Here is a 23,863-nt window from a genome sequence, read left to right as displayed (position 1 = left end):
ATTACTAGCACTAAAATAGCAGGGAGAACTATTTGAGAAAGATCTTCTACGTTTGTGTTCCATGGTGTTTATTTTAACCACATGAATATTTCAATAAGTAGCTCAGGTAGTTCCACTGAACCAACAAGGCCACTCGTGCATGAACCCCACCAATAAACACCACACAACTTATTTTGCCGTTAAATCCAGAACTTCCTGGCAATCCAATATTAAGATCCAATAGGGAAAATCTGGGGGATGTTGGGGAGCACATCAGCAAGTTCAGCTGTGAACCTATCAGACAACCCAGTCCATTACTTAGTGTTTAAGAAGGAACTGCAGATGCTGGAGAATCGAAGGTTACACAAAAAAGCTGGAGAAACTCAGCAGGTGCAGCAGCATCTATGGAGCATCTATGGAGTCTGAAGAAGGGTTTCGGCCCGAAACGTTGCCTATTTCCTTCGCTCCATAGATGCTGCTGCACCCGCTGAGTTTCTCCAGCTTTTTTGTGTAACCTTCCAGTCCATTACTTATCTTTGAAAGGATTAATATAAGCACATATGACAATGAGTGTCAATGTACGTGTTTGTTGTAAAACAAGCACTGGATTTTCCATTGCTCATAAATCAACAGAGCTGACAATATTTTTTCACTCACCATCTTGATTGCCCCAGTCCCAATCTGGTCCTCGAACAACTTTACCACCCTGAAAGATTCCCTTGAGTACAATTCTGGGCAGGTTCTGCCGTGGACCAACAGCAACACTGAAAAGAAGAAAAAAAAATTACATTGCAACCAAAATTATTAAGTTTAAAATTGATGAAGTGGTGCAATTTACAAAATACATTAATATTCCATAGGTTAAACAGCTTTAGGTTTGATTAATGTGGCAATAGCAGCAGTGAAGACATTTCTCATTTGGTAGCAAGCTTAATTATCACCTGAATATTAAGTGTGGTAGTAAGAGCAGTCATCTACAATTTTCAAAGGCCTAATTACATTATGAACAAGTCTATTCTACAATCTTTTTTAATAGTTCAGACAGCCTTCGGCACAGCAATATCATCGAGTAATCAATATAAAATGTAGATCCGTTCATAATTTTCAATCATCAACATAACAATAAACGGGCTGAAAAGGCAAACTGTTTGAGACTTTGCTATTGAACAAATAACAAACAAATCACACACAATACATTTGCTTTAAAACATTCTTCCTGCAGGTGCTCGTCTGTAATAGTGGACTGACTAGCTAGTAAATATTTCTGGATGTGTTATTTCTTTCATGTGATCAAAAATTAGACGTAAAAAGCCTTCACTGTGTTGTCAATGTCAACATGCTTTACTGCTTCTCACTATTTTCCTCTCCTGCCTTCTAACACGAGTGGTGAATTGGAATCCCACGCGGTCATGGGGAGCACGTACAAACACTGTACAGACTGCACCTGTAGTCCGAATCAAAACCACGCCTCCGCTGTAAGGCAGCAACTCTACCTCTGTGCCACCGTGCCTGCTGTAGCTCTCTGCGATCTCCCGACATATTTGCTCCTCTAATTCCCTCTGAATGTTGGGGGCCTTTCACATAATCCATTCAAAGAGATCATCCCTTTGTTATCTCTAAATTCCACCCATATTAACTCACTGGGTAATCCCCCAGGAATATCCTCCTCAGGCACCACCTTGATGTTCTCGTGAAACAAAATCATAACTCTGTCACCTTCACCTCTAGCACACTTGCAGCATCTGTACCCTTGAAAATTAAGCTGCCAGTCCTGCCCCTCTCTCTACCACAATTCTGTTTTGGCTATAATATCCAAGTCCCATGCTAATCCACATCAAGTTTACCTGCCTTACCTGTTAGACTTCCAGCATAACATAAATACAGTTTAGACTATCATACCTTCCTCATTCCCTGCCTGCCTGCCTGCCTGCCCTGTCAGTTGGAACTTGCTCGTTTTATCATTTACATTTGCCTCAACTTTCCCATCTGCTGTTCTGTATTCCAAGGTGCCCCCTCCCAACCCCACTGGCAGGATATTATATTGATCCCACTCTGGTTACATTCAAAACCGGTCCCGATCAAAGTAATTACTGACAAAAGTCAACAACATGATGAAGCCGATTCTTTACACACTCCGTCACAGTAATTATGCTGGCAGTGGGGTAGAGACTTATTGTAGTGGAGAATAGAGGGGTTTCTCGTTGCCCATCAAAGGCAGGAATCATACAGCACAGAAACAGGCCCTTCGGCCCACCTTGTCGATGCCGGCCATGATTCCCGTCCACGCTAACCCATTTTCCGGCATCAGCTCTGTGTCCCGACAGATAAGCAAACCAAAAAAACTAGTTTTATTTTACGTGTTAGGAACATTGAAGCGATAAAGTGAGCACGATATAGATTGAGTGGAAGTTTAGGGAAACTCAGACGTTTCGGGTCGTGACCCTTCTTCAGACTAGTCAGGGGAAAGGGAAACGAGAGATAAAGACAGGGATGTAGAGAGATATGGACGTTCTGTATTAGCTATGGCATGGGCTGTATCCCCTTCGCCCAAGGAACACGATTAAGTAATAGGATTACTTCAGAGGCCTGGAGCATCAATCCAGAGATAATTACAGAAAGTGTTCGATTGGAAGGAAGCATGAATCTGTTTCCTCACTGTACAATCTGTCGGACATGTTCCGGACTTTCAGCATTTCCTGCTCTTTTTTTCCCCAGATTTTCAGCATCTTAAGTTAATGTTTTTGCTTTTACATCAACCCTCCTCAGACACATTCACGTCCCATTACTGCAGCTAGCAACATAAATTCAAATAATTATATCAAAGTTGAACAGAACACTCGGGATGGTAATGTCGAGCATTGAACCAGATTGTGGTTCCCAATTCAAACACCACACCTTTCCATTCTGTCCATTGCAGTGCGTGTGTGATGTACACAAACAAGCAAGTCAATATACTTTGAGTCAATATTTACTTATGGACTAGATCACTCATGTACCACACCGCCTATATACTACAAGGCAATTAAGGACTACAAACAAAGCCAGCTCTGCTGTTGCCATCCCACCTCTCAGTTCAGATGTGTGTCCTCTGTGCTTCTGACAGACTGAAGACAAACGCTGATATTTTAACTTCTTATTGCTTGAAGGCTCAGGTCAGGGAACGAGTTACTGAGACCAATGTGAAAATTCAAAACAATTCCCATTCGATTCACTGACATAACTAAGCGAGAACACCATGGAGGCGGGGGTGATGGGAATCGTGTGGGGCGTGCTGCAGCAGACTGCCAGAAGGACAGGGGATGAAGTCATAATTCTCGAGCTTCTGATCGCAGGAGTAAATCCGAAAGCTTCAATTTATTTAACTTTCGACATAGCAATGTTAGATGTTCACAGAATGATGTAAAGCTGCAGCTTAAGTGCATACAATCAACATTAAGAGCTACTGATATGATGATTGCAGAGGGTTAGTATTGGCGAGGATGGAGGAGGGGGGGGGGGGGGAGATGGAAATTGCCTGCAGTCAGTTTTGGGGCAATCTACCAGACCCCCCCCCCACCTGCCTCAGCTGTCACCGAAGTCCCCCCACCCCCCTGCCATGACCCAAGGCTGGGTATCAGAGGCCAACTGCAATTAACTGCTTACATTACGGAGAAGTAATAAAGGATATTCATATGGAAGCAAAAAACAAAGTGTTAGAAGAGCTCAGCGGGTTGGGTGACATCTGTGGAGGGAAATTAACAGATTTGGGTTGGGTTCCTTTTTCAGACTGACGTCCCTCCAGAGATGCTGCCTGACCCGCTGAGTTCCCCCAGCTGTTTTTTTACTCAAGATTGCAGCTGTCTCTTGTTTCTCCTCTGATATTTATATGTAAAGTAGTCATTCTCAATAGTGAATGCTTAACTAAGCCACACATATCCACAGATAAACATAAAGCAAAATAGCAAATAAACACAGTGCTTGAGGAAGTCACTGATTCAGGCAACATCGGTGGAGGGAAAGGACAAACAGGGATTCGGGACGGGACATCATTCTGAAGAAGGGACTCAACCCAAAACATTATCTGTCCATGTCCCTCTACAGATGCTGCCTGACCCGCTGAATTCCTCCAGCCAAAAGTTTTTTTTGCTCGAGTTTCCAGCATCTGCAGTTTCTACAAGCGTTGAAGCTACGAATTATGTCTGTGTAGGATGTACAAAGCAGTGTGTTCCCATGGCCAAATGAGGGAAAGACAGTGCTGCATTTCAATCTAACACTGGCATCTGTTTTGCCTCATATTGACCCAGTTTACAGTAATCCCTTGAAAATTTGTTAAATTATCTATACAATATCATTCCAACTCATCCAGTCTAGAGTTTCTAATGGCTCTCTCTACAGCTTTTTCTGTAGACTATTACTTTCTATATAATGTTGTTTCTACCAGCTGTTCTCCATTTATTTTTAATGTTGAAAGATACGGTGTCTGCTCTGACTAGCTTTTCCTTCTTGTGAGACAATGTTCTGCGTTTGACTTCTTTGTATCATTTAACATGAGGTCACCTTGCCTTTTAATTTTATTAAGTGTGAAATGTGAGGTTCTTTAACTTAGATAATTTATCCACAGGCTTATTCCTGCTGCAAATCTTTGCCATGATCCCAGACTATTAACTCCTTTTCTGAAATGAGTAAACCGAATGGAATCTAGTCCTCTTGAAACCTTCTCATCGAGTCATGGAGTCATACAGCATGGAAACAGGCTCTTCAGCCCAACATCCATGCCCCTTCTACACCACACCCACCTGCCCACACTTGGCCCATATAACCCTCTAAACCTATCCTATCCATGTATTTGTCTCTTATGATAGTACCTGCAAATAGTACCCGAACTGACCGATAAGATTGTACAGCTTCAGCTGTGGACCGATATTCTAAAGTTCAGTCTGTATATCAGAGTCCTATTTGCTTCATGTTGCAATTTGCTGTGTTTATAGACACTGACAGCAACGATTAACCCCAATTTGTTTTGAAGCCTCCTTGTACAATTCCACTTGTGCACACTGATATGGACAGATTTTTCAATTTGTCATGCTATATGTTTGTCAGTATTAAATTCAACCTATCTGTCTCCCTTTTTCTCTCTGCTGATGTACTGACTGCGATAGCAAGCTTCTGACATGGTCATGAACAAGACTTGCACAGGTCTCTGCCATGGGTCAGTCGACATCTTTCTCCTAATATGCCCACAACTTCCACACATACCCTGATTTATACTGGCCCCTCGTTTCACCCTGAATTTTTCAATTCATCAATAATCATTGAATTATTTTGAACTTTATCGAAACATTGCAGATTTCTAAATAGACTACTCGTTTAAATTATCACTATTCATCATCTATGAAGTATATTGCAGTAGCTTATCAGATTAATTTCTGCTTTCACATCAATATGGCAGCTATTTATGAAGCACCTGTTTTTTTTAAATCCTCCTTCTGCCAATGTATTAGAAATGTTCATATTATTTCACATACTAGTATTGTTAGCCATACATATTAGGCCAATGGTGTCTGATTCACCTTTTAAAAAAAAATGTTATTAATATTTTCTGAACACTGTAGTGATGCCAATACACAAAAGGACACAAAGTGTTGGAGTAACTCAGGAGGCCTACCTACTTCTGCCCTTTCAACAACCTCTCCCAACTACTTTCCTCACTCTGGCTTCACAATCTGCAAACTCTTCAAACCTTCATCACACCTTCTGTTCTTGTCTCTGACCTTTGTTCCGACTATCCGCCTATTAAACCCATCTACACTTCACGTTGCTTCGGGAAAGCATCTAACATAATCAAGGACCATTTTAACCCGTCATTTACGTTCTCCCATCAGCAGAAGATACAAAAGCTTGAAAGCACGTACCACCAGACTGAGGAACAGCTACTTCCCCTTTGTTAATCAGACCAAGGCAGCAGAATTGCGCAGTGGTAGAGTTACTACCTTACAGTGCCAGAGACTTGGGTTTAATCCCGTCCACGGGTGCTGTCTTTACGGAGTTTATATGTTCTCCATGTAACCACGTGGATATTCTCTGGATGCATTAGTTCCTCCCACACTCCAAAGACGAACAGGTTTGTAGGTTACTGGGCATTGGTTAAATTTGTAAAATTGTCCCAAGTGTGCAGGACCGTATTAGTGTATGGAATGATAGCTGGTTGGTGTGTAATCGGTGGGCCGAAGTGCCTGTTTTTGCACTGTATCTCTAAAGTCCAAAGTCTACTGAATGGTTCTCCTATAAGCTAGGGTGTAGTCTGAATCTCCTAACCTACCTCATTGCGGCCTTTACAATTTTTTTAACTGGACTTTCTCAGCAACCATAACACTATAATGGTCTATATTATATTCTGCACTCTGATATCTTTCTATTCGCACCACCCTGAAGGGCCCGTTTCCGTGCTGTATCTCTGAACTAAACTATAAATGATCAAATACGTCACCGTAGAAACTTTCAGAAATTTGCCTCGGAGACCAAATATAGTCATTTGCAAACACAATGAGCTTTGGCTGTTGACCTCAGAGGTTTGCCAAGTGTGGGTGACTATAATAGGGCAATCTATTGTTTAGAATAGATTAAAGGTGGCAGAGTCATTCATTGTCAATAAGGATTCAAGCATGAGGAAGAGTACACATGAATGACATTTGAGACCAATAAGAAATACCTAGATACAACAGATCAACATAAAGAAGAAAGTTATGTTGCTGTTCTTTATACAACAGATGAAAATGCCAGGTTACACAAAAAAGCTGGAGAAACTCAGCGGGTGCAGCAGCATCTATGGAGCGAAGGAAATAGGCAACGTTTCGGGCCGAAACCCTTCTTCAGTCTGAAGAAGGGTTTCGGCCCGAAACGTTGCCTATTTCTTTCGCTCCATAGATGCTGCTGCACCCGCTGAGTTTCTCCAGCTTTTTTGTGTAACCTTCGATTCTACAGCATCTGCAGTTCCCTCTTAAACACAGATGAAAATGCCAAGAGCCCCAAGAGATGATTAAACAGAGAGGTTGGCAAGTTTGAAAGCCAACAATGACTTAAGGAGGTGACTGTAGTAATGGGGGATGTGCTCTAGACTTCAAAATTCTCTTGATTCCAAGTTGTTCCTGTGGATTGGAGCTTGGCAAATGTAATTCCATTACCGAAGAAAAGGAGAGAGTAAACCGAGAAGCATACATCTGTAGCCTAACAGGCTGCTTAGAATTAAGATACAGAAATAAATATCCAGGTGCAATAAATGATTAGAAAAACAAATGGTATACAAAAGGATTGGAATGCAGGAAAAAGGAAATCTTGCTGAAATTGTAAATGGTCTTGGTGAAATGTGCCTGGGGTATTTGGTCTCCATGCTTGATGTGGATGGAATGGATTGAAGGCTCATTAAACTGGGTCGGTGGTTTGCCAGGCAGGAGAGGCGATTCTCACCTCTTGAGTTTGGAAGAACGAGAGATCCCATTGAAATGTGTACAGTTCCCGCATGCCTGGCAGACTAGATGCAGGGTGGTGAGGAAGCATCTGGTAAGGAGCTTAAAATCAGCCGTCACAATTTCATAGTAAGGGGTAGGCTCTGCAGGAGGAATTTCTTTACTCAGGGGGAGGCCAATCTTTTGAATTCTCTATGCCAGTAGTTCAGTTATTGAGTTGATTTGAAGCACAGATGAGTGGATTTTTGAGCATGAGAGCAATGAAGGGATGTAGGGAGAGTGGAGAACAATAGTATTGAGTCGAAGAAGAATGATTTCAATACATGGTGGATAGGTTCCAAGGGTATGAGAGCTACTCCAACTCATATGCCTTTATATATCAATAATATATATATATCAATAATACTGATTTCAACCTTGGAAAATCTTACTTTTTTCTTGAGAATGTATTTCTTTTTGAGATATATCCAAGATTAGATCCAAGATGGCACCCAACCCAAGCGACTCTTTACTTGCTAATCATAGAAGAAGATCTGCAATCATACATTACAATCGCTCCACTCTTTTAAATCTCGACTCATACTGCAACAGTTCTTACTTTCACGTTATTCCTTTTATCATGTATCTGTACACTGTTGACGGCTCGATTGTTTATGTAATTGGAGCAGAATTAGGCCATTCAGCCCATCAAGTCAACTCACCATTGAATCACGATTGATCTATCGTTCCCTCTCAACCCCATTCTCCTGCCTTCTCCCCACAACCACTGGCATTTGTACTAATCAAGAATCTATTTATTGCGGCCTTAAAATATCCATTGACTCGATCTCCACTGCCATTTGTGGCAATGAATTCCACAGATTCACCACCCTGTAATCATGTATTGTCTTTCCGCTGACAAAAGTTTTTCATTGTACCTCGGTACACGTGATAATAAACGAAACCGAACTCAAACGCAAAGCGTTCAACAACAAAAGGTTTAAATGCTTTGTTTAAATGCAAATTTGAATTGAATGTTTTCAGCACGGTGTCAGATCTCAGGCAGACAGCTGCCGGGCAGCACGCTGAATCAGTGAAGCCACTCCAAGTTTATCAGCTGATATTTGCAAAGCCGTTTACCCTGGAATGCTGCCAATTGTTTCCTCGAATTGCAGCTCCCTGAAGCTCACAAACAGATGGTGGTAATCACCGGATATCCAAATGTCCTGTGCAAAGTTCAGTGCCAAATGTGCACTGAGCGATTCTGTGCCGTCAGGAGGCAGAGAGAGTTGAGTTGCACTGGAGAAATGGAGACAAATTGACGGAAAAATCTGAGTAAGTGCGGAAGGTCTCTTCCAGAGGAGACAAGTGCTGCTTGTTCTCAATGTTGTTCAATCCCCAATAATCCTGACAGTGATCAAAGACAATCAGCTCCCATGAAGAATTGACAGCAAGACATTATCAGGGTCTGATCACGACTCACGCTCCTGTGCTGCATTGTGAAGCAGAAATGCTGGAAGCACATTGAAGGAGGATAATCACTTTTTACATTGACAGTGGTCTCACCAGGGCCATTGACACCCCATTATTCTTCTTCATTACTCTTATCTTCAGTCAATCCTAAGAGTGCCATGTATCAGAATCCCCAGACCCATCTATGGCATTGTATTAGTAAGGTCATTTGGAGATAGAATTCATAAAACAGTACAACAAGGAAACAGGGTCTTCAGCCCATAATGTCCATATTGAATATGATGCTGTTAAATTAATCTCCTTTGCTTGTACGTGATCATATCACTACATTTCCCGCATGTCCAAGCTTCTATCTAAAAGCCTCAGAAATTTGATTAGTCAGGGGTTATGGTGGGGAAAGCATGAGAATGGGGTTAGGAGGGAGAGGTAGATTGGCCATGATTGAATGGAGTAGATTTGATGGGCCGAATGGCCTTATTCTGCTCCTATTACTTATGAACATGAAACGACACTATCGTATATGCCTCCACCACCACTCCTGGTAACGTGTTTCAATGTACCCACTACGTTTTGTATAAAAACTTGCTCGCACATCCCCTTTAAATTTTGCCCCTCTCACTCAATGATTCCTGACCTTTTCAGGCTGGGATAAAAGGCACCGACTGTCCATCTTCTCTCTGCCTCACATAATTTTATATACTGGAATTAAATAAGCATTTGCTTTTTCAACAGAGTGGATAACCGCACAGTCCCCACATAATACTGTAGCTGCCAATTTCTTGTCTGCTCGCTGAACTCAGCTAAAGTCCGCTGGCAAACTTTAGCAACGCCATTTAATGAAGTGGCTTTCTAAAGTCTTGACCAATGTCAATTTTTCAGCCAATGTGGTAGAAAAAGTAAGTCATCAGATAAATATCCCACTGCTCTTTGTCGGAGCCTGATCCATGCATATTGGCTGTTGTTACAGTGACTACACATCATCAGTATTTTATCGAATACGGAGTACTTTGAACGAGGTGAGGTGCCACCATCTGCAGATTCCCCTGTAGGTCACACACCGTTCCCAGTTTGAAATCAATCGCCAGCCCTTTATCATCACCAGGGTCAAAATCCTGCAACTCCCCACCAGAGATGCGGAAATATGTTTGCCACATTTTCAACAGTCTTTAGCAATAGACTACAAGTTCTGGTCTTGGCAGTTCCAACCACAAGCCTTGAATAAAAACATCTATTTTAAAATTACAGAAAGCAGGAAAGATTCAATACATTTCTGAAGGTATTGTTAGAATTTCAAAACATATTAATATTATAGTAAATTAAATTGAAAATGCCATATGGCACAATAGTACTGAGAGAGCATTACATCATTTCCCCGTATATGGGATATTTGTGAGGGCATTGAGTTATTATCCCGACACTGAAGTAGAAAGAACAATATGCTGTGTAGCTAAGAGTTGGATAACAAATGGACAGGAGACCTTCTGATAAAATGATGGTGGAAGTCTCTGCCTGTGGGAGTGGTGGGGATATCTCACAATGACAGTACCCGAGGAGGGTTCAGCACTTCAGCTTTTCACACATCTTGTACTGGGGCGTGAAATTATACTAGGAGCTGGGGCAACGTTGCGGGACACAGATTCACTTTGAGATAGCTGTTGGAAAGGGATAGAAATATTTTGTATTTTGGTGTGGCATTTGACAAAACCAGAAAAAGAGGACCATGAAGATAGTTGGAGTCCGACTAAAATATTTGTTCAATGTTATCCTTCGGGAATCAGGCCCCGACACTCCTAGACAGCCTGGCTTTGAATGGCACCAATTCATAGAACCAACCAGACACTCAGCCATAAAGAACAGATCGTCAGTGAGTCCAACAAATGCGATGTGGGTTCCGACATGCAGTTTTTAATTTGAAGTCCGTCCATGACCATATATTCTTTCCCTTGGAATTGTAAAATAATTTGCTGTTAATATTTCTCATTAAGGCTCTGGATCAGTTGCCCTTACTGAAAGGCTGTGATAAGAATTGACTCTCAACACGAGATAGCACCAGCATCTATAGATGCTAGCAGCCTCTGGTGGATAGGAGCAGACATAACAATCAAAGGCAAGAAATAGACGCATTTCAACTGCACCTGACGCTTCATGGAATCGTTATGCACAGGAGACCATTCAGCCAGTGCTAGCTCCCAGTGGAGTCATCCACCCAGACCCATCACCCACTCGTTCCCTATAGTCTCTCTTATTAAGCTCTAGAACTCTCTTGAAAGCTCTTTTCAATGACTGTTTCTATTGCTGCAGACAGAGTTATAGATGATTATTTTATCAGAAGATACCCTGGTAATTTTTCTTCCTGGTCTTTGAATCATTTGCAAATAGGAACTACCTCTCCATACGCCTTTCCAAAACCAGGCTTGATTTAATTTTTTTATATACCACCTCCCATTCAAAATTCAAGTGTTAAAAATGCTTAGATTGCAAAGAGTTGACGATCATTAGCTTCTTAATTGCAGCCAAATTAGAGGTCTGCTCCATTATACCTCTCTGAGCGGAGAAGTGTAAGAGAGCACAGAGACGGATTTGAAGTAATTGGTAGGTTTAGAAAGGGCAGCAGCGGGCCAGTGCACTTTGTTATGGTGATGAAGTGTTGTAGAAATGGAGCACAGAATTGCCGGCCGCAGCCATGCACAATGTGCCCCCCAATTCCTCTCCCTCCCTGGGAGTAATCCGCTAATGTGCCAGTGTGGCCACAACCCACGATATATTGAGCAGTACCATGCGCGATGTTATCACGTAGATGCATTTCAGACACAACAGGGGACGATTCCTGAGGATCACATCAAGCATTGTAACATCAGCAAGCCAAGGACCGCATAGCAACATAATTTAACACAAAAATGAACTGTAGGTGGCACATCGTGATATGCATATGTTCACAGAAGATGAATGAATCTTTTACGGACATACAGGATTTCAAGGCGCCCACTCTTCTGTCATCAGACATAGAAGCAGGTGTTATTAGAGAGGTTTTGCCTTTCTGACTCTGTGGAAGGGGCAGAACGAGAAGCTGCAGTTCAAATCTCTTTAATGGGAGTTAAGAGCAAGATCACTTATTCTTCACAAATTGGTCTGTGAAATCATTTTTGAAGCTTCGACCTGAAACATTGACTGTTTGTCTTTCCTTAAGTGCTGCCTGACCTGCTGAGTGCTTCCAAAATATTACTTTTCTTACAGATGCCCAGCATTTTCTCAGTACCCTGTATTAAGAAAGGGAAACATTTCCTAGCCTAGATTAGGGCTATGGTTGGATCTCAGCAGTTCCTGAGCCAAACATAGTAAGATGCACCACTCATGTCCATGGAGCAGACCCAAGGGACGCATGGAGTCCTTAAAGAGTGAAGATACAAATATATTAATTATAGGTAGACAAAAATGCTGGAGAAACTCAGCAGGTGAGGCAGCATCTAAGGAGCGAAAGAATAAGTGACGTTGCGGGTCGAGACCCTTCTTCAGACTGATAAGGAGGTGGGCGGGAAGAAGAAAGAAAGAGGTGGGGACAGTAGGCTGTGGGAAAGCTGGGAAGGGGAGGGGAAGGAGGGAGAAATAAGATATTAATTATCATCAGCTCTATCTTCCCACACCGTTATTTTTAGACAGGAATGCATCACAGGGAGAATGTATTACCTTCTGCTTGCATCCGAATACCCATAAGTGCCACAACACGTTAATCATGTTAATCTTTCTACTGGAGCGCTGATACGGGTACAATTATAGTGATAATATAGGAATTGCTCTAGGCATGCCATGGGAATATGCAACGCTGATGCAAGACTGTGCTTGTCGCAGTGGAATTTATAGAATGCTGTTTAACCCTGGCCTGCCCAACTTCCCATCCCACTGCCTGCAGGGGGAACCAACCCATCTATCTATCCATCCCAAAAAATATATATTTCTGTGTCTTCAGTATGTGCGAGAAACACTAACCCAAGCTAGGTGAACAACTTTGCTTTCCGTAACACTTGGATTAGCAATTTAATGGGGTTATCGTTTTACCTCATCAATAAAATGAAGCAGTGGCGCAGCAATAGAGTTGCTGCCTTACAGCGCCAGAGACCCGGGTTCCATCCTGACTATGGGTGCTGTCTGTACGGAGTTTGTACGTTCTCGCGTGACCGCGTGGGTTTTTTTCTCCGGATGCTCCGGTTTCCTCCCACATGCCAAAGACATTCAGGTTTGTAGGTTAATTTGGCTTTGGTAAAAACTGTAAATTGTCCCTAGTGTGTAGGATAGTGCTCGTGTACAGGGATCGCTGGCCGGCAGGGACATTGTGGGCCGAAGAGCCAGCTTCCACTGTCGCTAAATTAAAAAATCTAAACTGTGGTCTAGATTCCAACCACAAATTCAATTAAATCCTGGAAATACAAGTTGAAATCAGGACAAATGTTCTCGCTGATTAAAAACATGATATGTTCCAGGATATGTTCCAGAAGAAAAGCACGGAACACTCCGGTATTTTGTGAAAAAAGGATACAAAACATCCAAGGATCCAAAATCTGCCCTCAAAGTACCAAATTGTTAAAAATGCTTAGATTGCAAAGAGTTAAAAATCATTTGGATCTTATTTGCAGTCGAATTAAAGATCTGCTTTTACACCTCTTGAGCAGAGTGTTAATGAGCAGCAGATGTTAATTTGAAGTAATTGGTGGATTTAGAAAGGGCAACTTTGCTTTGCCGGCACAAAATCCAACAGATAATTTAAGAGAATTTGGGATTCAATGCAATAAGGTCTAATGGGCTCTTAAAGCACAATGAGGATGAAAGGGAAGTTGGAGTCCAAGTCCATAAGGTCTGAAGAAGGGTTTTGGCCCAAAACATTGCCTATCCCCTTCGCTCTATAGATGCTGCTGCACCCGCTGAGTTTCTCCAGCATTTCTGTGTACCTTCCAAGTCCATAGATCCTTGAAGGTAACCACACAGGCAGATAACCTGGGGAAGGGATACGAGTCGCTGGCTTTCATTAGACAAGTCACTGAATACAGGAGGGAGGTCATACTACAATTTTGTAACACATTGGTCAGACCATAGCTGGGGTACTGCATGCAGTTCTAGTTACCAAGGTAACGGGATGATGAGACAGCGCTAGAGAGGGTGCAGAGGAAATTTGCTCCATCCATTGCCTGGGATGGGACAACACAGTACTAGCAGCAGTAGTAGAAGCTAATTTCAGGTTTATTAAACATCCGACCATTGTTGACCACGTGCCATGTTGTGCGCTGATCACGTGGCGTGGGAAATCAACACGTTATATTTAAGAAACATTGTATGATGGGTCCAGAGGGATATGGGCCGATCACAGGCAGGTGGGACGAGTAGATGGGACAAGCTGGTCAGTGTGGCAAGTTGGACCGAAGGACCTGTTTCCACGCTGAATGGATCAATGACAATAATTCCTTTTACTATTGGAATACTCTCTCATTCAAAATATGTGCACCACAATTCAAATCTGCTGTTGTAAGTGAGGCTGGAATGTTATGGGTCAGAGTCACAGTGCGCAGTTTTTCCCCACAGCCCCGGCATCCACACTCTGCCTGCACCACACTTAAATCACCTAATGGGAGTGAGGAAATCCTGCAACAGTCCTATGGGTGCCAGCATTCAGCTCCAATGCTCACAACTCTCCAGAGAACAATCTTGAGAGTCTTTCGGATCAGCATTCATTTCACACTGAAAACAAAGGAACGCTGAAAGTTCTCATTCGAAACTGATATGGTCACAATTCATCAGGCAGAAATAATAGGATTTCATTTTCCCATTAAGTAATTGCAGACAGATGGGAAAAGTGAAAATGGAATCACCTCATTGAAGAAATCAACATCAGAGGTACTTAGAGAAAATTTAAAAAATGCTAGCAATAAATGCTGGCAAATTTAATAGAGCAGGCACAAATAAAGGAAGAAAGCTGCTGTCTGATTATATATTCAGCTCATGGTCACCAAGGCAGTGAGATGGTGAAGTCACTATTACAGAATTAGAATCAAACCGTTTACAGAAACTGGGAAACATCACACAGTCCATGTGCTTCAAATAAAGGTTTGATTACATTTCGGAGCCATAAAAGACAGCAGATGTTGGAATCTTGAGCGAAAAACAAATTGCTGGAGGAACTCAGCAGACCAGGCAGCATCTATGGAGTGAAGGAAATAGGCGACGTTTCGGGCCTAAACCCGTTTTCGGGTCTGAAGAAGGGTCTAGACCCGAAACTTTACCTATTTCATTCGCTCCATGGATGCCGCCTCACCCGCTGAGTTTCTCCAGCATTTTTTGTCTAAATTTAAAGTTTAGCATGCCTTAGATATTCTCCTAATGGAGGTGGTGCTGGTTATCCCTCATATGTACAACGGTTATGATATGTTGTCTCATAGCTGGTGAACCTGCCAGACCAGTTGGGATCAGTTAATTTAATCAATAACAAAATGTTTTTGTGCAACAGATTTTGCGGCAATGCCTCGAAAAAATAGGTAATAGCAAAGGTCCACACCAAGCTGGCCATACTCTCATCACATTGCTACAATCAGGGAGAAGGTACAGGAACTGAAAACCCACAGGATTGAAGCTCGGCTAAGATGACTGTTGTATATTGATGTGTGTGTTATTGCATTAATGGACCTATAAAGCTGCAGCGAGTAAGAATTGCGTTGTTCTGTTGTCAGTACAGATGATAATTAAACACTATCTAGAAATAAAGAACTGCAAAAACTGGTTCATACCAAAGATGGACACAAGTGCTGGAGTAACTCAGCAGGTCAGGCAGCACCACTGGAGGCAAAGGATAGGTGACATTTTGGGTCAGGACCCTGTCATGGCAACTAACATCATATTTAAATGCATCACGTGTTACTATGAATCAGAACAGTCGGAGGACACATGTTGCCGGGATATTAAGAAATGGCTGACTAAAACTGTTTGTATTGGAGTGTTTATTATATTTGGATCAAGGCGAGGATCTGACAGACCCTTCAAATGTCACCTATCCTTTTTCTCCAGAGATGCTGCCTGACCTACTGAGTTACTCCAGCAATTTGTGTCTATCTTTGACAATGAAACACTCTTGGTGTTTGAGAACCATTTTTTGACTGTGAAGAACTAATCACCGGTCTTCAGGATTTGGTAAGGTTGGTGCATCGAACCACAGACCATTGAGAATTTCTGCAGCAGTTTCTGACAAATCATCAGAGCACATTAAGTGAAGCATTCTTTACCTTGCAGAAACAACTTTTTGCTTTAGGATTATGCAACTATATTCTTAAACAGCAAACACCAGAATCTAAGACGGAATAAAGCAACAGCAAAGATTTTTTTTAAATTGAACTGTAAAGCTGGAAATCTTCGGAGAGTATTTCAACCATGAATATTGACACAGGGTCTCTCCTTACTCAAGTCCGATTCACGGTGGAATATTAAGTAGTTTATAGAATAAAATCATTTGCTGGTGTACATTAAAAATGGTGACGATTTGAATAAAATTTTGCTGATGTAAACAATAACCAAGCAAATAACTTTTTTTTGTTTCTTAAATCCTTCGAACTGTGCGTCTAAAACATTAATTTACAAAGATCCTTTGGATTTTAATATAATTATCTGAAACTCCAGTACAGCCAGCCTTATAGCATTATTTTCAATGATCATTCATTAATTGGACAATGCCAAGAGCAGAATATTTTTTTAAATGACCTTTCTTATTTTGCATCTGAATCCAATTCAAGCAACAATCAAACCTCATCTCTCAGCGAATATTTCTACACCTTTCATAGAATCATAGAACTCTACAACACCGAAAGAGGCCATTGGGCCCTACTTGTCCATGCCAACTGTTGCCTAACTGTGCTGATCCCACCTACCTGCACCTGGTCCATATCCCTCCAAACCTTTCCTATCCACGTGTCCAAGTGTCTTTTAAATGTGATGAGTCCACCACGTCCTCTAGCGGATCATTCCATGGATGCACCACCCTCTCACATAGTTGGTCCGAAGTGGAGATTGTCAACAGTTTCAAGTTACTAGGCGTAAATATCACCAACAATTTGCCTGATTCCATCACATTGATCATACAACTAAGAAAGTACATTAATGCCTCTACTTCCTCAAACATCCAAGGACATTCAGCATGTCTCAATTGACTCTTAGCAATTTCTACACTTGCACCATAGAAATAATCCTATTCGGATGCATCACGGCTTGGAATGGCACTTATTCTGCCCAAGACCGCAAGAAATTGCAGAAAATTGTGGATGTAGCCTGTTCCATCACACAGACTCCTCCTCCATCAGCTCCATCTATACTTTGTGCTGCTTCGGGATAGCAACCAATATAATCAGGGACTACTCATACCCTGGTTATACTCCCCTCCTCCCTCCCCTGCAAGGCAGAAGACATAAAATCTTGAAAGCACGTATCAGCAGATTCAAGGGCAGCTTCTTCCCTACTGTTGTCAGACTCTTGAATGGACCTTTCATGTGCGAAGGATGAATTCCTAATCTTCCAATCTACCTTGTTGCAGTCCTTGCATTTTTTTAATCCTGCATTTTATTTGTAGATGTAACACCATATTCTGCCCTCTGCTTACTTTTCTTTTTTGTATTACCTGATCCACCTCGCTCATGGTATGTTTTGCCTGGTTAACACACAAAGTTTTCCACTGTTTCTCAGTACACATGACAATTATATACAAATATCAATGTTTCAAATTCCTACCTAACAAAACAGATTGAAACCAGCCTTGGTCAGTCTCCCATTTTGCTGTGGAACCAACATGCCTCCAACTCCCTGCAGTGACTAGACGTATTTCAAAACGCCCTGACTGACTGGCAATGTATCTTCTCATTGAGCAGCTCTTCCCCTGCAGTGCTTTGGACATTCTGATGATGCATGCATTTTAAAACTGACACTCTGCAGCATGGTAATTGGTTCCAGAATATCAGAAAGAATAAGACATTAACACTGCCTATACATTACCTAATTGCTGTCAAAGGCAGCCTCAATTCTGGCAGCGTTGTTGTCATAGATACGTGCTGACAATCCTTGCAATAGCACAGAATGCTGTAGGAATTGTGTACCTCACATCGAGTTGTAGCTCCGTCCCACAGCAGCGACAGTGCTGCTGAAGGCATTGGGAACCGTATGGGCGCAGTGCTCAACTCACGCAATCCATCCAGCGAAATTATAGTGTGAAAAAAAAAAAAATTGCACAAACCTTGGCTTAACCTATTCACATAATCGCTCAGAGGCACACAGTTGTATAGCATGAAAACAGGCCCTTTGGCCCACATTGTCCATGGTGGGTTAGGTGGCAAAGGACCTTTTCCCACTTCATTTCATCTCATATTCTGACGAGAACCTTCAATCCCTTTCTCCCAACAATTTAATCATGCTCCAGGAAATGATTATTATTTACTTTAACCGTGCCCTATAGTAACGTGGCCATATTCTCACCACTGTGCTGAAATTGGTTTCCTGAATCCTTTACTCATGGTCTTATAATTTTGTAGCCACAATCAGAGTTTTAGACTCCTCCGCTTATCAAACGCCTTCATAAGTTCATAGGTTCTAGGAGCAGAATTAGGTCATTCGGCCCATCAAGTTTACTCTGCCATTCTATCATGGCCGATCTATCTTTCCCTCCCAACCCCATTCTTCTGCCTTTGCCCCATAACCCCTGACACCCGTACTAATCAGGAATCTGTCAATCTCTGCCGAATAATTATCCATTGACATGACCTCCACAGCCATCTATGGCAATGAATTCCACAGATTCAACACCCGCTGACTACAGCAATTCCCCCCTCGTCTCCTTTCTAAAGTTACGTCCTATTATTCTGAGGCAATGGCCTCTGGTCCTTGACTCTCCCACTACTAGGAACATCCTGCCCACATCCACTCTATCCAGTGTTGATTTTAAAAACCTCAACTAGACCTGGTCTCTGGCTAGATCATCCACACTTGGTCCTTTAGCTCAGTTTGTATGTCTATCACCCGTCTGGGCACGTTTCATGTTTTTTGTCTTGCTTGCAACCACAGCTTTTAGACATCCAATCTGTAAGCAAGGTCGGATGAAATTTGGAAATATACACCATCGCTGAGAAAACAAATTAAATCGTGGAAGGCATATTTAAGACTGGCACGCCAATAAAACAAGAAAGAAACAGTTAAAAGATAAAGACTGACAAATGGTCTAAAGGGAGGTGGAGGGGGGGGGGTAAATAACTGCCAAGCAAATGGATAATAACACGAGGCCTGTGAGACGTGGGAAGAAAACAAAAACAAGTAGAGATAATTGGGAACAGACAAAGGCAATGGAGAAGGGCAATTCTGGATAACTTTCAGATCATTGGCAAGAGGAGCAGAGATAAAACAAAGGCTGAAATATTTTTGCAGCAAACTCTAATCTGGAACTTGCTGCCAGAAAGGTTGTTGGAAGATTTAAGAGCAACTTTGAAAAGCTAACTCGCATAGATACATGATGTTTGGATGGTGGTGCCTAATTAGCAGAAAGAGAAGGTGGTGGGAATGAGAGGGGTGCAATTCTATTATTTTGCAATATCGCACTGGGAGTTGAGTGACCTTTTCTTTATTGAATTATAATATGAAAAGCCTGGAATAGGTCACCAGAAGTTCTGCTCAAAAATAATAGACTAAAAGCAGCCTATTGGATCAGTCTTTGATATAAATATGTTCTAGAAATACCCTGGCCATAGCCATGCAGTCTCCTGGCATTATTATTTTTACTGTGGCTTATGTGTTTTTCTTTAAGTAAGTTATCTGTGTTTTCTTCTCCCAATATTGGTCTGTGAGAATATCTGTTCATTATCCCCTCCACCCCTCGTCCTGCACTTTCTCCCCACACTGGGTTCTGCCTCATTCATCCAATAAATCCTATGCTTTCTCTATTGGTTCACCTCGCACCCCTCATGGTGGTGGGGTGGAGGTAAAGCAGCTCTCCCTGCAATGCTACTGTTCTCTGGGTGCCAGCTGGTATCAGTGTGATTGGGAAGTATTCTGAAGGTTGTTCCCCGCAGACAGCAGCATGCATAATAGTCCGGCAATTTGACTGAACTGTCTTGCTGTTTAAAGGAATATTCAGCTGCAAAAGTCAGTAGTTTCCACATCATTTCCCTCTGAGCTTTACTTATGTGTCTCGTTTCGGTGTGGCCAAGATTTGTCTTCATGTGAGCCGATTCAAAGTCAAAGTATCCTTTATTGTCATTCAGACTTTTCAGTCTGAACGAAATTACGAACCTTACAGTCATAACATAGAATAAAATAACAAAACACACAATGAACACAGATTTAACATCCACCACAGTGAGTCTACCAGGCACCTCATCACTGTGATGGAAGGCAAAAGTCTTAAAGTCCTTGTCTCTTCCTTCCTTGTTCTCCCTCTGCGTTGAGGCGATCCAGGCTTTCGATGCTGCGACCCCGCCGGGTGATGGTAAGTCCCGCGGCCGAATCCGAGCTCCGCGAACGGGCCGGTTCAAACTCCGCGGCCCGGGGCGTACGAAGCTGCCACCCTCCAGTCCAGCGGACGAAGCAGTTGTTGCGGGAACTCCGGAGACCTGCGACCTGCCTGGGTCCTGCGAGCTCCCGACGATGTTGTCCACTGGGCCCGCGGCTGAGCCTCCGATGCTTTGAAGTCAGGTTGCCGCAACGCCACCACGCCCCTGTTGGTAAGTCCTGGCTCTGCCTCCGGAGCCTCGAGGTCGGTCCCAGTTGGAGGCCGCCAGCTCCGTGATTAGGCCTCAGCGCAGACGGAGGATACGACAAGAAAAGGTTGCATCCCCCCCCGAAAGGAAGAGACTAAAAACAAGTTTCTCCAACTCCAACAACAGGACAAAAGAAAACAAAAAAAAGAAAAGACAAACGGACTGCAGGCGAGCTGCAGCTGCAGGGCAGCGTCGACACAATGTCAGATTGGTGCCTTAGTTAGTTATAGATTCTGCTTGATTGTCTTTTAAAAAGGGCAGCAGCACACATTTTATATTAGTGTCCTCAAACAGAAAAATGGCCAAAGTTGTCCACAGGAAACTTAAAAAGACATGAAATGATGACAATTAAATGCTTTGTTAAACACATGCTTTGTGTGGAGTGTTGAAGGGAATGAAGAAGCAATAGGCCTGCCAAGCTGATCAGCAGTCACAGTGAATTACATGGTCAGCTGCTGAGGTTCTACACAAAACACTTTTATCTACTTTGTTGGGGGTTCTCCCTCCACTAGCCCAGTGTCATCTCCCCAAATTCACCGCCCTAACACAGGCAAAAAGCCGAGATCTGGAATCCACATCAGCTGTGGTAGATTTACACTGAAACCGTTTCTAGGTCACACTGCGGCACAGCTGATAAAACAGCCGTAAACTCAACCCATGAGAGATAACAATCAACGATGCATTTGTAATGGAGGTGCTGCGCCTTTGTAAGTGGCGCCATAACCTGCTTCAGAGATCCCACATCACATTAAAGAGATTCTTAACTCCCTTCCAATCTTTCACTGACCAGTTTTAACTTAAGCTCCCCTCCCCCAATCAAGTTACTGCCCCTTAGCTAAGGGAGGGGGTGGGAGATTGCAACCTTCACGTGGTCCGCCCTGTTTCGACGAATGCAATCAACCTGGCGTGCACAATCAAGTAAGATCAAATAGAACAAGTTGTCCTACAACTTTAGGCTGTGCACGCCATATGCAAGAAGAAGAAGAAGCTAAGGGAGATGGGCCCTTTCGATTCATCCTGCCTGTGACCCTCCTAATCCTCTACACAGCAATCAAGCCCGCCATCAGCCGCATCTCATCCAAACAAAATCAGTTAAGTCTCTCCAATGTCTCAGACAAGGTATTTAAAAGGCATTTGGACAGGTACATGGATAGGAATAGTTTAGAGGGGTATTGGCCAAACACGGGCAGGTGGGACTAATGGGGCATCTTGGTCGGCGTGTACACGTTGGGCTGAAGGGCCCATTTCCTTGCTGTACGACTCCATGACACTTATCCACCGGAGGCCATCCACCATGTTCTGCGTGTGCTGCTGGATCGGCGTATCCAGTCTAGTCCCACTTCCCGGTGATGGTTCTGCCTCCGGTCCCGCCTCCCCGCCCTGGCCCTGCCCCTGCCCCCCAGCAACCGCCCCCTCAGTGAGAGTCGGGGCCCTGTAGCCATCAGCCCTGGCCACGTGCCTGGAAAGATAAAGTCCAGCCACCTGGCCATCTGAGTCACTGCTGGGCGGTGCCACCTGCTAACAATGTGGACTGACATCATCGTGTGGTTATCCCCACCCCATCAGTGAGCCTGCATCTGTTGATCGAACCAGGAAGCAGATGCCTGTGACTGCAGTGGAGTGAGCTGCCATGCACAGATAACCTGATGTACAACCGCTCTCACTGCTCAGAGGTTAAAAGGGCCGCCAGCTAAAGGAATACAACATCTTTTCCTCACTACTACTTACCCTGCATTCTCACAGCAGTAAGGTAAACCCTGAATATTCGCCATGAGCGACACAGCTACATGTACATGGTGTCACCTAAAGTTGCAGGAGGATTATACCAGTGCTCAAATCCAGCAGCCAGTTGTCTTCTGTTTTATGACAACATTCTAGTTGAGGGATTTACCGGTTTCAAAACACAACGGATCCAAGAAAACAACGTAAAAAAAGGGAGCGCTCTTGATTTCTATAAAATCAAAATATAGTTCATGAAGATAGAACAGTACAGCACAGGAACAGGCCCTACGGCCCTCAATGTCCGTGCCAAACATGATGGCAAGATAAATTAATGCCCTGCATATCTCCTTTAAACTGCTCCTCGCATCTTAAAAGATATGCTTTCTAGTTTTTGACGTTTTCACCCTGGGACATCAGCACTGACTGTCTACCCTATCTATGCATAATTATATATATTTCTAACAGGTCTCCCGTCAACCTCCAATGTCAAAGAGAAATAATCCATGATTGTGCAACCTCTCCTTGTCGTGAATACCCTCTAATCCAGTTTAACCTGTTCTGCACCTTCTCAGAACCCTCCACATCCTTGGAGCTAGAATGGAAGCTGGAATAAAATTAGAAAGTGAAGTTCTCAGCAGTTCAGGCAGAACAGCTGAGACATCGAAATCCCCTTGGTGTCTCAAAGACCTGTCCCATGGTAAGAGTTCATTCCAAGAGCTCTCCCGAGTTTGCCCTGATTCAAACTCGGGAATTTACGGTAATGGCCACTCGTCGGTACTCGGGGCTCTCGTGGAGATTTTTCAACATGTTCACGAGTCTTCCCATGCTTACCTGCCGTTAGCGAGTCTTCCTGAGCACCTGCCGTTAGCTTTACGAGCCGCTAAGAGACGTCCTCGAGCTCCGACGTACGCGCTACGTTCATTCTCCTTGCTTACCACGAGTTTAATTTTTTTTAAACTCGGGAGAGCTCTTGGAATGAACTAGTACCGTGAGACAGGGCTATCAGGATTTATCCAATTGGGGAGACAGAGGAGGTCTGAACCAAGCTGATGATAAAGTAACCGGGGATTTGCAATCTTAACGACCACACTTGAACAGGATCAGAATCAGCAGCAATCTGCCCACCACAAGAAAATTCTCGGTCAGTATTCATTCTGCAGACTCCCATGGTTTCAGAGCTACAACCTTACCTGCGTGTGAGCGTGGGAGGGCAAGAAAAGGTTATCTTCTTGCTGCCAGACAAGAGAGTATTACTGTGAAGAAAGAATTAGAGGGGAGAAAAGGAAAGATGTTTTCAACCAGAGGAAGTTGGCAGTCTGCAACTCACTGAAAGGGTGTAACTGCAGAAATACCATCACATTTGGATAACATGTGCAGTTGGTTTCTGAAGCTGGTGCCAACTTCAACCTCGATGATTTGGATGTGAATAGTCAGGACCGACCCTGTATGGTGTTGGATTGTATGGGATCATGATGGGTCTACATGAGGGAGTCTCGAGAATCCACTGCA

At 43.1% G+C, this 23,863-nt stretch overlaps 1 protein-coding gene across 6 annotated transcripts in view; it reads right to left on the bottom strand.

The window, feature by feature from the left end:
• The window catches only part of mib2 (MIB E3 ubiquitin protein ligase 2), a 123,476-nt gene that overhangs the window by 48,248 nt on the left and 51,365 nt on the right, over positions 1-23,863 (bottom strand). For all 6 annotated transcript variants that reach the window (XM_055659523.1, XM_055659519.1, XM_055659518.1 and 3 more), the window contains one exon: positions 637-743. In XM_055659523.1, the coding sequence (XP_055515498.1) occupies positions 637-743 (107 nt within the window). The remainder of the gene's footprint in view (positions 1-636; positions 744-23,863) is intronic.

The sequence above is a fragment of the Leucoraja erinacea genome, chromosome 30, assembly GCF_028641065.1.
Source record: "Leucoraja erinacea ecotype New England chromosome 30, Leri_hhj_1, whole genome shotgun sequence".
NCBI lineage: Eukaryota > Metazoa > Chordata > Chondrichthyes > Rajiformes > Rajidae > Leucoraja > Leucoraja erinaceus.
The sequence above is the reverse complement of the archived record's forward strand: the minus strand, read 5'-3'. Positions and strand labels throughout refer to the sequence as shown.